At 38.9% G+C, this 17,484-nt stretch overlaps 1 protein-coding gene across 1 annotated transcript; it reads right to left on the bottom strand.

The window, feature by feature from the left end:
- Positions 1–2,914: 2,914 nt before the first annotated feature.
- On the bottom strand, positions 2,915–16,148 carry OTOP1 (otopetrin 1). Its single transcript, XM_058024851.1, is given in 8 exon segments — positions 2,915–3,085; positions 3,460–4,406; positions 5,377–5,507; positions 7,434–7,492; positions 10,349–10,485; positions 15,558–16,042; positions 16,044–16,103; positions 16,105–16,148. Coding segments are annotated over 8 exon segments (2,034 nt in total).
- Between the last annotated feature and the right edge of the window lie 1,336 nt (positions 16,149–17,484).

Here is a 17,484-nt window from a genome sequence, read left to right as displayed (position 1 = left end):
TAGTTTTGTGCTATTTACTGTCTTTTCAAACCTGTCATAAGTCAGTATTGTCAACATATACTAGAGAAAAACAATTAGAAAACAGTTGTTGGAGAAAGCTCAGGTTTAGCATTGAGCAGAGAGCTGGAGGTCACACTATATTAACTAAGTTAATCTAAGTATTCTTCCTTGTCCAAAAATCTATGCTTCTTAAAAATGCATGCTTTTCTTTTTCCTGGTTCAAAAATCAATATTTCTTAAAAATGTATATTCTCAAATATTCAGAACTTCATGACTCACTATTGCTCCAAGAGTAGTTAAGCTAAGAGCTGCTTCCATAAAACAGTCTGTATTTGGATGAAACAATATTTTTTGAGAGAAGTCCTGTTGTGAAAACCTCTTAAGCATGTCAGGTCAAAATCAAGTCTCTGGTCCTGAAACAGAACCATTTCAGTCAGCAGGATTTCATCAGTGCAGCTTGGAATAGAATTTGCCCATTAGCATGTTTAAAGCATTTGCTCACTGCCAGAGTGCTACCTTAATTCACTTCTCTGAATAAACTTCAATTTCAGCACTCAAAAGCAATTTAATATTGTGGGCAAATGAAATTATTTCAATCATAATGTGAAGAAGCAGAAAGGGCTAAGTAATTGCAAATGAAATCTAACTAAATAAGGATGCTATTTATTTTTGAAACTTCCAGATGTGTGCTACATGTTTGTAATAGAGCATATGGCCACTTCTTGGCCTTAGGGATTTAGAGCTAGCTCTGCTTTGGCTGAACACAACTGCTGGAAATCGGTTAAAGAACACCAGTTCTAGCAAAAGAATGACATGGGACCCATCCCAGAGGAGCAGAGGAAGAAGAAACAGACTTCCTCTAGCCATTTTTATGAGCACTTGAAGGTTGAAATGGAATTTTTGCCCCTACCTAGTGAAATTAATTTTTTTTATGATGCTGGAATTAGCTGTAGAGTTTGTGCGGGATGAAAGATTAATTATTGCTTTGGAAGGAAGATTAAAGCTTTATTTCATTATCTGAATGGCCCTATTTACTCAAATTGTAGAGAGACAACTGAGTGGTGAGAGCTGGTATTTACATGGAACTAGGTGAGATCAAGCTACTGAGTTGAATAAGAAAGACAAATGTTGTCTAAGAATGAATAGAAAAGCCAATAAAGATGTTATAAAAAAGCATGACAAGCAGCCCTAGGGACAGACAGAGATTACAGCAATGTACTATAGTGTCTCTTCTAAAAACCCCTTAGAACCCAACAACTGAAATTGCTTTGCAGAAGACTGCTTTGCTCAGTCTCCTGATGCTTCATCTAATTCAGACTTCACCTGAGACTTCGATGGATACTGACACTTCTTTACCTGATCTGGGCTCTGCAACAGGCAAAGAAGGTAGTAAAAATTCCTAAGCAAGTTATGGCTATGCATACCACAAAATAGAACTGAAGATTAATTATGATGTGAAGCAATTCCTGAAGCAACCCAAAGCAATTTACCGAATGGTCTGTGCTTGCCATCTAGTGGTACAAAGCCAACATTTTTTTTTTTTCCGGCTGCATGAGGGCAGACTCAACCGCTTTAATTTCCTATCTCAGAAGCAAACCTCTCCCACATAGAAATGTTCCTGCTCTCGGGATGATGGTGGTGATAAGTTTACAACTTTCAGGAACCAGGAGCAGAAATTTTTCAGCCCTTGACCCCCCAGATTTAGGACTAGCTCATCAACAAATTAGCAAGGGTTATCCAGTAATTAATTGATCTGTAGCTCCTGTATCCTGGTTGCTGCTCCAGTCTTTTGTTCGTGCAGGTGAAGACTCTAAGAATATTCAGGCACTTTCACTGCTTTCTCTGAGAATTCAAGCAACGAAATATCAAAGCGTTTTGAGATTATGTTCTAACATCTTTTAAACCACACTTATAAAACTCTTGGCCAAAGGCTCTCCAGGTTCCTAAAGGCTTCAGCTTTGCTTTACAGCACCTCTGTATGAAAACCTATGATTATTTTCCAACCAGGAGACTGATCTACAATGAAATTAGCAGCTCATTAAAAAATTGTGCAGGGAATACATACCATTCTGGCACTGGAACGCATATACTTAATATGAGCTATAGGACTAGATTTTTTTCTTTCAAAACATTCCGAGAATACTTGAATAAAGAATTTAGTAAAAGGAATAATTTTATTTCTCAGTTATGTCATAGAGTAAATACAAGAAAATTAATAGAAATATATTTTATCAGAAAAAATTATACACAGCATTATATCTAATCATACATATTACTCACCTGGATTTCTTACTATCTATATCTATCCACAAAATAATAATTCTATATTGATTTTCATCTGTAATAAGGAAATTTAAACTAATTCCCACATCCCAATTTTCTAGCAAATATTTTAGTACATTAATATTAATATTTGAAAATTATTTTAATTTTACTACAAAAAAAACCCCAAAGTTATGAATTAAGACTTGGAGTTTTCCTAATATCTCTGTGATTCAGGAGAAGCTCTTTGTGGGATTTTCTGTTCTAAGCCATACAGAATTTTTTGTAAACTCCTTTCACAAGTCACAATGAATGAAAACAAAGCCATACAAATTGTATAGAGAACAAATCCCAGTTGACTAAAACAAAGATTAATGAGATTGAATTAACTTTACTATGTAGAGTTAATCATATTAACACTAATTTGATTCTGAAAAGTGTATTTATACAATAACACCAAATATATAACAAAACATGTGGAAAGAAAAAAAAATTACATGCTATTAGCTATTGTCCCTTCTTTAAAAAAAAATATTGAATCTTCTATTTATTGGGCAGCTGCTGCATTCACTCATCCATTCATCCACTCTCTCGACTGTTATTTATGTAATTAATTATTCAATCAATTGTTCACCGAGGGACCGTATATGATCTATGTTTTACAATTGACCTCAAAGAGCGAGGCAGCTGAATGCATCCGATAGAAAATAGAAAAAGGCATCGCAAGGTTCACAACAATTATCCAGGGTTCAAAGCCAAAAACTATTTCTTCCAGTCCATTGTCATACTCCGGGCGGCACCCGAACGCCGGTGGTATCCACAGCTGCAGGGAAAGAACGTGAGGCCAGTATTAATCACCAGCCCTACAAGTCAATGGCCCTTAATGACTGTGACTCACCGTGCTGCACACTGGTTTCAGGGGTCCCTAAGAAATCCCTCCCTGTTGCTACGGGGGCACACTGGTGGAAGAGGGTTTCAGCTTCTGCTGCTGCTACAGGTTTAGGACCGTTACTTAAAGGAACTTCCCATGTTCCTCATTTAAATAAACTTGGTTCCCCAAAAGCATATTCACTTCTTCCAGAAGTAAAATATTCTGCCTAAAAACTATAGAACCATGCAATTTTAATGTACTTATCAAACTTGAAAGGATGGGAACTTTTGGGTATTAACTTGTGAACTACATTCAAAATGTCTTACCGAAAGGTTGCAGAGGAATAAAAATGCAGCGATGTTCTTCAAAATTCTCCTCTTGTTGTTAGTAACTGAGTTTCTGCTGTAAAATGAGAAATCTGAGGCTGAGTGCATGACCAAACTATTGTCCTGACTCGTTTCTTCTCTGGCAACACCAGCAGCATCGTTTTCTCTCCCACAGATGCTGCCTTTAAACAGACAGGGTATGTCACCACTGTCACGAGCAGCTCTACCGTTGTAAATCTCTTTGTATAAGGGGCTGAGGGACAAGGTGCTCCCCCGAGATATGGTCACTATTCGAAGAGTTTTAATGTCCTCATTCACCTTCTCCTGCTCACGGTGGATGGATTCAATGATAAAGAGGTTCTGAATATATTTCTCAATAATCACCAGAACAGAGTAGGGCAGGTTATACCATGTGTATTTGGGATGACCTTGGGCACAGATAATGGCAAGGATTGAGCCCCAGGAGAGCAGCCAGGACCCTGCAGCTGTGCCCACCAGCAGCTCTGCATCCAGTTTTCGAGCAGGGTTCTTGGAATTATCCAGTGATCTATCCTCCAGTCTGTAGATGAGAAGGGCGACAATTCCAGCTGTGCACATGAGAGCCAACACAAAGATAGCGTGCAAGTAAAACATGGTGAGTGCTAACTCACTTTTGATTTTTGAGCCTCCAATCTGAATTAAATACACAACAACTATGCCTATTGTGCTAGTTAACACGATTAGTCCAAAAATCATTCCAACAGTTATGCCATGGAATTTGAATGGAGTTTTGGTTTGCTGGTGGTGCTCAACTTTCCGACCAATGTTCTTCCACAGGACATAGAGCATCGTGGATGCCAGGATGTGGTACTCTATATTAAAGGGATATAGGTAATATATTCCCTGAGAAAATATTGAGCAGAGAGTTGTTGTTGTGCAGTTGCATTGAGGTGCATGATCATCTAGAACTAAAGGAGAAGGAGAGATCAGTTATGTGCATTATCAAGGTTCCTTGTTTAAGTGAATAAATAAAACATAAATAAAATATTGAAACAGAAAAGGTAAGACTTCAGTCAAACAACGCCCAGTTACCCACCTAAGAAAAGGCTTCCCCATGCTTCACTGGGGTTTGAAAGCAGAAGGCATCCCCAGCAGTTGTCATAGAACGGCCTGGGTTGGAAGGGACCTTAAAGATCATCTATTTCAAACTCCCCCTCCCACTGTGGGCAGGGAGCCTTCCACTAGACCAGGTTGCTCAAAGCCCCATGAACATTTCCTTGAACATTTCCAGGGATGGAGCATCCACAGCTTCTCTGAGTAACCTGTCCCAGTGTCTTACCACCCTCACAGTGAAGAACTTTTTTCTTTATATCCTCCTTACCCTAAATATTTGCTGACTACAACTTGCACAATCTTGCCAATGGAGAAAATTATTCATTAGTAAAAAAAACACCCAGAGCAAAGTCTTTGTCTTGCAAAACAGCACTAATGGATAGCTTATATTCTTTTGAGCCATCCCACAGAATCCTGTAGGACCACAGGCTACATGCAATCACACTCCTGGGAAAGATTTGCAAGATTATCCATATTTGGTTTTTACAAATAACTTAGTAAGTAGTAAACTCTTTTTTAACACTGCTATGTTAATGTATTACTGTGATTTAGTAATAAAGCGGTTCCTTAGTGGTGTTCCTCAGTGATGCTATTCCTGAAAAGAAATGTTCTCAAAAAATCTGTTTGGAACTTAGAAGAAAATTACTGCCTTGTTCACACACATGATAATGATCATATAACATTTCAGTACCAGCTAATTACCATGTGCCCTGGAATGACCGTGCTGACATAATCATGAATGACTTAGCTAAATCCTACAGTGACAGTGTTTTGTATGAGTGTGCTAGAGCAGGAATTTCACAATGCACGAAGCCTTTTGCTTACCTATAGTTATGTTCCCAAAACCAAGTGTGATTAGTCTTTCCTTATGTTCATTCAATTGATGCTTTGACTCTGTTAACACGCCATTTGTCCACAGGAGCAGATTTGTGAAAACAGAATGGATGACACCAAACCTACAAAACAAAGTGATTATTGCAGGAATCCTCACAGACTGTATCTCATTAAAAACGTGAAATGAAATTAAATGGATTAACTTTCTGTGTACAAGCTATATGGCACTATTTATTTGTCAGTAAAAGGGGAGAGTTGAAAAATCATCACCAATCTCTAAAGATGTTCTGCAGTCACTTAAATCAATCTTCCAAAACCTTACAGAAATGCAATATATTAAATGACCTAATGCATTAAACTATTAATAGAATGCTTTTATTGTTTCTTATGCTCTCTTATGTGATGGGTTTTATTCTTTGGGCTGGACAAGCTTAATGTTAGTGGTTGAACAATCTGAACAGGATTATTTGTTTGCAAACCATATTTCACAGCCTTCTGCAGTGCTTCTTCATATTCTCTGATCTTTCTTCACAGATACCACCATCTTCTCCAACTTCTTGCCCACGCATTTTTGTCTTCTGGAGAGAGCTGAAGCCCTATCAGAGGGCTTTATTCCATTCAAATGTGGGTAGGTCTCCATGCATTTTTGAGGCTCCTGGCCTCTGACAAGTCACTTCAGCTTGGTGAAACAGAATGGCATTGGAGAAAGAAGTGTATTAATGGTTCTGAACTTCCTAATAAAATCCAGAAAAAACATTGTCCTCTGTTGCCAAGCAGTTCCCTTTTCAATAGGAGATCATGTATCTATCTCTTTCCTAGACAAATCCTTTCACCTACCAATGCGAGGTGATTTCCTGCACCTGAGGCTGTTAATGTTTCTTCACCAAGAAACAGTTCTTAATTACAACACTGTTCTCAGTGATAAATTTGCAGTTAGAATTTTTTAAAATCTACTTATAAACAGAGCTGATAGCACCAGCTGACATTGCATAGCCTTTTGTAATCACTCTCTTCCTGAGCATGGGGTTTCAACACTTACCCAGGAGAGCAGAACAAAGGGAGAACCTTCACCACAGATGATGTTCCTGAGCAAATTTATTTTACCTCCTATAGAAACTGGTCACATCATTGATAACTTCAAATAAGTACTTTAAAAATTACCATGTTTGCTTACTTATGTCCTATGTACAGACAGATTAATATACGTTAATTCACCTTCTCACAAAAGTAGAAAACACATTGGATCTGATCTGGTACCAGGATACCACCAGGGAGGCTGTGTTTCCAAGTGCATGTGCACAGCTGCATCTAGCACAGCTGTGAGGTGTGGTTGACATGCCTGAGGGATGGGATGCCAGAAGGACCTGGATGAGCTCAAGAAGTGGCCCTATATGAACCTTATGAGGCTCAAAAAGGCAAGTGCAAGGTCCTGCAGCTGGGTCAGGGCAAGCCCCAGCACCAAGATGGGCTGGAAACATTCAAGGTCAGGTTGGATGGACCTCTGAGCAACCTGATCTAGTTAAAGGTGTCCCTGCTTATTGCAGAGGGATTGGACTAAATGGCTTTTAAAGGTTTCTTCCAACCCAAACTATTGTATGACTCTAAGACCTAGCTTTAAAAAGGTGCTTTCCATAAAATCAATATCAAATACCTCAGTTACAGTACATTGACTGCAGGTTGCTGATACAAGTTCCCTTTCAGTAGGTAAATAAATAAAACATAATATAGTGCATAGTCTTGAAACACATATATGATCCTTCCTTCTTAAGTAACTCTGTGATATCAAATGTTGATACCACAATAAGATAAGATACCATTTTCCTCTCTCATGAGAAAAATACTTGTATTCTGACACTATTTTGTGTTACAAAATATCAGGGCAGGTTAAATAAGGGTAAATGGAGTTACTTCAACTGTTCTGTTTCTTTCTACTTAATGCAATCCAGAAGAGAATCAATCTCAATATTTTCACTCATACAATAAAACTTTGGTGTTAAAGCAAAGACCTACACCTATTAACATGCAGATGAGGATCGGATCCACTTTACCTTTCAAGTGTTTTGAAAGACTGGATAACATCCTTTGCATGACACCACAGAAAATACACCTAAATAGAAGAAATACAAAGAAATATTGTTACCCTAATGCACATGTGTAACACTCAGAAAGGAATATGCATCTGTAGATAGACATTTAAATGGTTAAAACTTCTGATGATTCAAATTGAGGCAGCTCCATCTCCACACATGTGAAAGAGCTCATGATTTAATGTGATATTTACACAAATCCTGATATTTCTTACATGAAAAATCAGTGGCTTAACAGTAGAAAGTCTAAGAATCACTCACTAAAACACATTTTCCTTCTGTATCTGAAGAGATTTTATTTCAATGACAGACAAAATAAAGCCACTGGCTGTGGATAGAGGTATGATTGCTGCAGGGTATGGTGATGCAAAGTTTGAATAATTTATGAAATATATTAAATTCTATGGAGGGAAAGAGATTGATGAAAGGATGCCAGACTTGACTAATAAAACAACAAATTCCCAGGAAGCATGAGAAAAGTTTGTACTAACTGCATGAGAGACAACCCCATTAAAAACACAGCAGCTGCACTCAAGGATAGTGCAGAAAACTCAAACAAGGAACAAAAGAAAGAGATAACAATAATAAGTTAGCAAGTCAAGGCAAAGAGGAATAAAATTAGAACTCTCTGTGACAGCATAATGGAGACCTCAGAAAAAGACTGCCACTGAAACAAAACCAAGTGTGGATAGGTTCAAGAAGAACTATACCAATGTTCCTCAGGGATATTAGGGTGACATTAACAGCTCAATAGTTCCTAGGATACTGAACTCATCACTAGGTAAACTATCAGGAGAGAAAGAGTCCCAAGATTTCTCTTAGAAACCTGCCTGGTTTGGTACTAAAGAAATGGTCTGAAAAGTGATAAAAACTTTGGGTTCTTCTTCAGCAACCAGAGTAAACTGGAAGTCCATTTTTCCACAGCATCCATTACTGCAGGATGCCTTCACAGTCACTATTTCTGAGGCAAGCAAAGCTAGACAAATGCAGTTTTTTATGGCTCAACTCTGCTACCCAGCAGTAACAATTCCTCTAATGAAGCATTTATCAATGCGAGGAGTGGCCACCATAAAATCCCAGATGTAAAGACTAAAATATTTCATGTAGGCTTCAACTGAAATCAAATTAAAATTACCTTAGTCTCTAATGCCATATTCAATTTACCATCCTGGGATAAATGCAGTAAAATCTGACAGCAGATTTGAACCCATTCTTTAAAACTTATAAAAACGTAAGTTTTGATGATCTGTTCAGACACAGGATAGTGGGAAGAAATAGGAAAACTCAGTACAGAAATAACATAAAATCCAGTTTGGCTCACAGAATACTCAGAATACTTCTGCCTGCAGAAAAACACAATGCACAGCCTGCCCTGGGAGGGCAGGTACATGTTAGCTCATACATGAGTGCACAATGTATATATTCATTTCATGACATGTATCAGGATGCCTCACTTTGAGTAAATGACGACAGAATCTGATACATATCCATTAGAAAACAAATTCTTTGGTTTTTAGATGACACATATTAGGGATGTTCTCTGCTGTGATTTCATTCACTGTTTCAAAGACACAAGAAGATTTGTCTTAGGTAAGAGGTATGTGGTTCATTACTTTTTAAGTTTAATTTTTTTCCTTGATTTCTCAGGCTAACATTCAAGTGTTCATTATTTTAAGCTCTGTAGATGATAAATTCAATGACACTGGGTGATGTAAAATTTAAATTAGAATTCTTATTGACTTTGTTCAGCATTTTTATTCATCATTCTTCCACACTCCAGTTCATGGTGGCTGGAAACCTTGTCAGCTCTGGGTCACTGGCTGTAGTGAAGAATGCTGTGTTCAGATCAGCATACAGAAGAGCTTAATTTCATTGGTTTGTTTTTCAGAGATGAAGGAATGAAGTTGCAGGACATGGAGAGTGGATTTTACAAGAATGTAAAATTAAGATTACTTCAACCAACTCAGAATTTCAGAGAAAAACATAGATGGGCTGAGAGTAACTGTTTAAATTTCAGGGTTTGTTTGTTTTGGTTTTTTTTTTTTTTTACTGTCGAAGAAAGCAGAAAAATGTAGGTTGTTCAATCACAACTGCTAGGAAAACATTTCTTTTCTTTCTGAATGACATAAACCCCTTGGAAAATTCATAAAAGTGCCTGGCTATGATTGAATATTTCATTTGAGTGGCTTTTTCTTCCTTCTTCCCTACAAACCTGCTGACAGGGGTTCAGAGGAGTTAATGCGAGAACCAAACGGCTATGGAGTGCCACCACACACTCTAGACCCAAAGCCTTATAACAAACAGCTGGAATATTTCACAGGAGTCACTATGTTTGCTACTGTGCAGCCACTGATAAGAACAAGCAAATGCTTCTAGAAGAAAAATCCAAGTTCATTTTGATAGGAAAGTTGTACAAGTATTTTAGAACCAGCTAGGAAGGGTTTTGTCCCCTTTAACTTACCCAGCCTACACCTCTAACCACAGAGGAACATCAGGTTAGACAGATGGAATTGAACTTGTGTGGCAAGTCCTACATACATAAGAAAGGGAATTGTCTTTAGCCAAAATACTCATTTCAGCCTGAAAATTCTGTATGTAACTTCAACCAAACCAAAAGGACACATAACTTCAACTGCAGGAGAATATTTTTTTTATTATCTTTTTTTCACACCCATGTTTGAAACCCATGAATTTTATGGCTAAGCAACTTCAGGTTGCAAACCTTGAATTTACTATACACACAAGCCTTTAGTCCTCAAAAGTATTCTGTGATACGCTTAGAAATCAAATTAGTTTTAAGTCCACTGATGACAAGATAAAATATATTTTTGAAAAGAAACAAATATTAATATAAAAGTGCAACCAGTGACTTTTACCTGTAAGATGGTGTGGACAGCATGTGTAACAGGGAAAATGCCTTCAGTTGGTGATAAACAGTTTGAAAAATCAATATAATATCCAATTTTAAAGGAATCCAGAATTAAAGTAATCACTGCAAATAATGTAATCCCACCTACGAATGAAAAAGATATTAGAAAATTTTATGTATAGTTATAGTGTCTAGAGACTATTTATAAAATATACAAAAACCTATTTAGGGGAATGAAAGCTGACCAATATCTGTGTTCTTGTTTAGGAAAATAAGAGCGGATCAATGCTCAAGAAGATAACTGACTCTATGACATAAGTGCCCCTAATCTGTGAGAGCCTCTGCCCAGTACATGAAGCAGGGTCACCACTGGCAGCCCCTGCATGGTCAGGGAGGAGTGGCCAGCCCTGCCCTGCCCAGGACATCCAGCCCCAGCAGAGTGCCCAGCTCTGGGCAGGACAGGCTCCCAGGTGACAGCGGCACTGAAACAGCCATGGAGAGCAGGAATTCCTGCCCTCAGCAGCCCCACAGCAAACTGGGCACTCCTGGGACATGAACGATCACCTCACGCCCCCCAGGCCAACCCCTGCACAGTGGGAAGTAACACAATCACTTGGGGTGCCCTCTCCATGGCTGGGGGGTCACACTGTAACTCAGAGACCACAACCACAACGAGCTCTATGGTTTGTTCTCCTGATAAAGAACCAAAGATTTAATTTCAGTGTCTGTATTTCACACACACACAAAAATATCCTAACATATTACTCTATACCCTAAAGAACTTTGAAATACATTTCCCTCTGTTAATTTTTTTGGTGCTGTTATTACTGGGTTTGTACCTGTATGACAAAGTATAATTGGCTACAAGATTACTGAACCAAATCTTGGTTTTGTTTTGAGGGATTTTTTGGGGGCATGGATGGGTTTTTTTTACTTTATTAAAGCTTTTTTCAAGCAAGTTTTCACTGGATTTAATTTGGACTTATTTGAATGAAGACCAGATAAAAATTTATGCATGGACCTTAACCAGACCTCATGATATAAACCAGCATCAGTAACTTAATCTTTCTTTGCAATTCCTCACAGAGTAAATAACATCACCAGTATTGACTTGGATTAATATTTATCTTTTATATGAAGCCACAACCTATAAGTTCTAGTTCAACCTATAACTTCCATATAAGTACCATGTGTTCCACTTGACATGTGGTCGTAAAAAAGTAACACGAAATTAAAAATTTATTTAATTAATACCTTTATTCTCGAAGTTGCATTGATAAAAATTAAGTAGAAGTTATATAAACACACTGTAATTTTGTTTATTTTTTCATTGACTCTTTAAAATGAAACAAAAACAGACTTCAGAAACCTTTTCAATCACAAGGGCATGAATTCCAACAGGATTTTTTGCTTTTGCTTTATAATCTCTCTATAATAAAAACACTGTAAAATTACTGGTTGAGTGTAATTTCTACCAGGAGCTCAAAACTTTTGCTTATATATTCAAAATCTAAAACCTCAGGTCTCCACTTCATACATGTGTATGATCCCATAAAGTTTTTTTAAATTTATGCTTTTTAGGTCACCTAATTTGTATTCTAACACATGTAACAGGACTGGAGCTCACGTTTTTAAATAGAGGTGCCAGTTTTATTGTGTATGAAACTAAATGGTATCATAAAATACAAAATTATAGGCTACTCTTGAGATCAAATGGTATGTTTCTTGCCTTATGCAAAGAATGTTAATTATTAAATAAATTAGAATTTCTAGTTCTGATGATATAATTATAAATATAACTGATTATAAATCACTCTGCCTAAGTAGGCACGCTCTGAGCAAGGTAGACTAGATGAACTTCAGAAGTCCCTTCCCACCTGAATTATTCTAAGATTGATTTTGTGATTTATGATTTATTTACAAAGTAGGCAGGAAACAGCCTATTTATCTGAAATGAGTCCATTTCACACGTGTTATGATTGTTTCAGTAAGAAGGCAAAACCTATCTTCTGAAGCAAAAAGTTTATAGACTACTGACCTCCAAGGATTAGAAGACTTTATATGACTCTTAATTTTAGATTTTTTTCATTTATTCAAATGATATTTAGATATTTCTGCAATCACCCAGGTGGCCACACTACAAGTGTATACAAGTGTCCAACATGCTTATTTATGGGCTTCAAAAGAGAATGATTGTACTAATTTTCTTAGTCAAAAATCAAAGCACAACAATAATGGCCATGCATATGGTATGTTAATAGGTTTTCTGACAACTTTTTGTGATAGAAACTTCAGTAGTATGTACTAATACTAAAAGGACACCAGTAATTTCAAGGAAGATAATTCCACCGCTTAGTAATTTTCATTTAAAATTGTAAGAAATGTGAAATTATTGCTGTTGAGCACTGGTTCATTATTTTTTCCTTTCAAACATTCGTTGAAACCTCTGTGTTTTAAGGGATCACTAATAGGATTTTCAATATTTCTAAGGGCTGGCTCATTTCTTGCTAGTAACCATCAAGAAGATCAGAAAAACATAATGATACAGTTGCAAAAACACCAGTCCCACTTTAAAATATTGTTCAAATTGGCAATTCAATGCAGGCAGTAAAAAGATACAAGTCGAAGTCTGTCAAGAGCTTTCAAGCTGACCAGTTGTCAATACTTTAAACAGAAACTGTGCTGCTAAAGAGTGTGATAAAATAAAGCCATTTGTTGACTTTAAAATAAAGCCAAGTGATTTTCATTTTGACTTCTCTGGCTCACTTCACTGCACTTTCCCAAAAACATGGTCAGAGAGCTTTTTCTAGCAGGAGAGCATACTTAGGGGAATAACATTTGGAATAAGTCAAGGAAAGACTTCCTAAGGTTCCCTGTGGTAATTTGGGTCAGGATAACTGTGTTTTATTAAAGACACAGCTCTGCCACAAACTTTTCCCACATTCAGACTCCAAGAGTGGTTCTTGGTCTCCACACAGGTGGGAGGAGAACCAAGCTCAAGGGTTCACACAATTGACACCTTTGTGCAGAAAGGCTTGAGGAAGCCTTCCTGCAGTGAGCAGCTCTTGCAAACTGATCACTGTCCTTCTAGTGTTGCTAAACACGTACAAGGGGTCAGTTATAGGAGGGTTTTGTGAAATCATTCCATTTCAACATTTGTCAGAGCAAAATGGTCTAAGCAGGTAACTGCCACCACTTTTACTAAAGTGATATTCACAGTTTGAAAGGATTCATGAAAATACACTCATTTTATACTGTTTAATACAAGGACATTCGCTCTCACAATTACAGCAAAGAGATGTTCTTCAAAAGTAGCTGATAGAGCTAGTAAAAAAATTGCAGAAAGCTTTCAGTGGAAAAACCCAAACAAAATATGTCTGTCCCACTCCTTCCTCCCCTTTCCTTTTTGGACTTTTGATCTTTCAGGTAAAAGACTTCTATGACAAAAGCATGATAAAGAGGAGGGCACAGGGGATCTTGGCAGAGGAATTGCCACCTGAGTTTTTCCTTAGCTCAAATCAGTTTTCTTTTACCAATAGAGGATAAAGGAGTTGTGCAGCCTTGTTGTAGCTACAAGAAACTCCCAAGAATAGGAAAGTGTAGGTCATTCCCTAAGGGCAAATTTGTTGAATTGCAGCCTAAGAGAAGCCATGGAACCCACAGCACTTGAGAAGCCAGTACAAAGAGCCATCCTGTGCTGGTAAAAGAAATGGATATGGTAACCCAGTAGCTCAATCTAGGATCTTATTTCTAAGTTTCTGTGACTCCTTATATTCTGTAGGACAAATGAAATGCTGTGAATGCAGCGCCAAAAAAAAAGAGGGTGGGGGATCCTGCTGTACTTACCCATGCTAGGCAGCATTTATTCCATTTTTAGGAGGGGAAAGCTACCCTCTGAGTAACAAAAGCTTAGCTTGGCCCAAGGTACGATCATATTAAGCCTTGCAAGAATTTCAGGAGGTTGTAAGCCACATAAGCTAATAAATGAAAAATGCTTGAGAGATTAACATTTCCTTGAAAAATAATAAATAATCAAGAGGAATAATGTAACAATTGGCATGTGAACTCCATACATTTCAGGAAGGAGTCTACAGACCATGGCTATACATAAGACATTAAAAAAAACAGGTTTTCTGTCAGCAATTCAAAGACAAATGTTAACTGTTGTGAAGAAAGTAAATGATACACAAGCACTGAGATTGAGGACTACATTTCCACAGCACAACCTTACTTTTCAAAACAATCAGGTGTCAGGTGTTCTTGGAATTTTCATTTAGATGTTTAATTAGCTGCTGTGAAAATTAGCTGTTGTCTCATTGCTGTAAGTAGAAAACATTTTAGGGGAAATCTGTCATAACATTCCACTTAAATACTTTCCAATCTATCATTCACAGTGCTGAGACTGGAAGAGGCTGGTAAAACTGGGATTGCCTATTATTGCACAAGCACTGATGTAGGCTGTTCCTTTTCCTTGGTACCTGAAAACACAGATTCCTGTCACTACAATTCTGTGATGGGCTGCCCAAACACCTTCTCTCAATTACCTTTGTATCCTCACTCTGGTGCACAGCTGACTGCAGATAAGGGCCAGCACACCCCACCACTACCCTTGCAAACTTGGATACTTTTTCTGCAAGCAAATGCTTAGTTTAGATTCCTTGTTTAACTGCTTTATGTGCTGATTACAAACTGATCTGGTCAGGGATTTTGTCTTCTTCTGTCTAACTCTAGATGTTTCAAAAGCATCACTGTACACATATAAACAGGAATCTCTGATACATGTTGGTATAGACAGAGCTTCAGAACTTTCTGACTGGTACTACCATAAAGTAAATTGCATTATACCATCTGGAAAAGGTGATAATTCCTCTAAAACAGCTACAAGACAGCAACAAAACTGCCTGTTTCACTAGCCATATTTCATTTTTCAAGTTTCACCAAGCCAGCCTGGTAAGGAAGAAAGGTGTAGAAGCTTTCAGCACTATAAAGGGTAGTTGGAAAGAAAGGATGTTTAACAAACAGCTTCCCAATACAATCTTCTAGTATGTTCAGCTTATGCATATATTTACTTTAGACTGCACTGCATGTTCATTCAGTTTGCAAATACCAGGATGCCTCCCGGTAGGGATGGAGAGGCAACAAAGCGGCAGCAGACACAGGTGACGGCACAGATGTCCCTTGTGCGGTACCACTCTGTGCCATCCGCCCATACTCACACTTCAGCCAGCGGGCTCCGGCGTGTGTGTCCTTGTCCCGGATCAGCCTCCTCTGCGTGCAGCTCCTGCAGAGGTACCACAGCATCCACAGCAGCTGGATGAGCATCAGCGTGATGAGGTAGGAGAGCAGGTGGCTCTTGCTGATGCCCACGGCGTGCACAGCCCAGGCGAAGGTGAGCAGCAGCCCGGCCAGGAAGAGGTTGATGCCGTACTGGCTGCTGAGGATCTCGGCGTTTTTCTGCGGGTAGCTGCCGCCCACCGCGGGGCACCCGGCGGCTTGCTCCATGTCCCACGCTGCCGGCCAGGTGCTCCAAGCGGGCGGCCCCGCTTTCCCCGGGGAGCCCCGAGGGCGCTGCTGGCCCGTCCCCCACAGCGGCGGGGGCGGAGCGGGCCCTGCCGTGCCCTGCCCGCGGGCGGGGGTGCCCGGCTGCCGGGGGAGGCTGCTGAGGTTTCTGCGGGACATTCCTCCCCGACACTGACAACAGCTCCGGACCAGGGTGAGGAGAAGTCACTCGGACGAAGGTTAGCTCGGAGCCAGCTCTGCCTTTGGTGACACGGTCCGTGTTGGGAGACCCGTGCGGTGTAACACATTCCCTGGGCAGGAAAATGCAAAAGACACCGTGTGTTGAACAAACCCCCGGCCCGGCGGCTGGAAAGCCGAGGAACGGCCAGAACCTGGGAGCTGGTGAGGCGGGAGCCTGCCCTGCAGCCAGCGGCTGCTCATGGAGCTCCTCCGCAGGGCAGGCAGAGGGATGACACGCGTGCTTCACACTCTGGCCTCCACAGGCCATCTTCTTCTGAGCAATCGGCACTTTCACTGGTAGGACAGAACCTCGTTTTTCAGGAATTCTCTAGACCTTTCAAAAGTGGTAATTTACCTTGTTTTTTTTAGAAAGTCCCATTCTGACAACACAGTTCTATAGGAATTGCTAGCTGGAGAAGCAATTACTGACCTCAAAGTAGCAAAACCTTCTGCAGAATTTAGTCCCCTTCTTATATATTAATTTTCCCAATATTTATATTGACCCTTTTCTACTTAAAATGAATTCTCTTAACTTTAGGTATTTGGATGCTAAGCATAGCTTGGAGGCCAAATACCAAGATAGACTTGTTTTTGTTCTGGCCAAGAGTGTCTTACATCTTTGCTCTGTACCTGTTGGTTGCATATTCATTACCCAAAACATTGGCTTTTACAGTGAGTGACCCATACTTTGCATGAAATTAAGATACTAGTTCAACTACAATTTAAAAAAAAAGATATATTGAAAATACAGCATCTATTTTACTCCACTTCCTCTGGCAAAGTCATTTTAAGCTTTTTCTCTTCTGAAGCCAGAAATTAATAGAGGGGTGTTTCTCATATAACAAAGGAGACTTTTGAGCTTACATATAAGTGTCTGGGGTTCACAAGCCTCTTAAAGAACAGGGAAGAAAAACAAAATGGCAGAAAGGTGGAATCAGTGAATCTGGACAATCACCTATTTAGGTAAACATAAAGAAGTAGTTCCTGTCCTTTATTCATTTTGTCCTGTTCTCAAGAAACAGGTATTTTAAGCCATCTGCAAATTTTCCTTTTGAGAAATGCACTTAACAGGAAGAGAGCCCTATGTTTCTGTCTGGCCTGTTAAATCAAAAGCATAACCAGTCATTCAGGCCACCTCTAGCTCACAGCTACATCCACTGTTATCAGAAATGACATTGTGGGATTGCCAAATCCTACTTCTATCTCATATAATGTAACCTTTAAAGAATAACTAAGGAAGATGTTTCCATTTTACAGAGTTTCTATGGGTAACTGTGATAAATAATCTTCATTGCATGGACTATTTTACTTCAAATTATCCAAGAGCGTTCCTTGTCACCTGTAATAGAAAGCTCTTTGATGCTGGTACACATTCTCATCCTGAAATGAAATAATGTAAATGGA

This window comes from Melospiza georgiana, chromosome 5 (genome assembly GCF_028018845.1).
Source record: "Melospiza georgiana isolate bMelGeo1 chromosome 5, bMelGeo1.pri, whole genome shotgun sequence".
In the NCBI taxonomy this organism is placed as follows: Eukaryota; Metazoa; Chordata; class Aves; order Passeriformes; family Passerellidae; genus Melospiza; species Melospiza georgiana.
The sequence above is the reverse complement of the archived record's forward strand: the minus strand, read 5'-3'. Positions and strand labels throughout refer to the sequence as shown.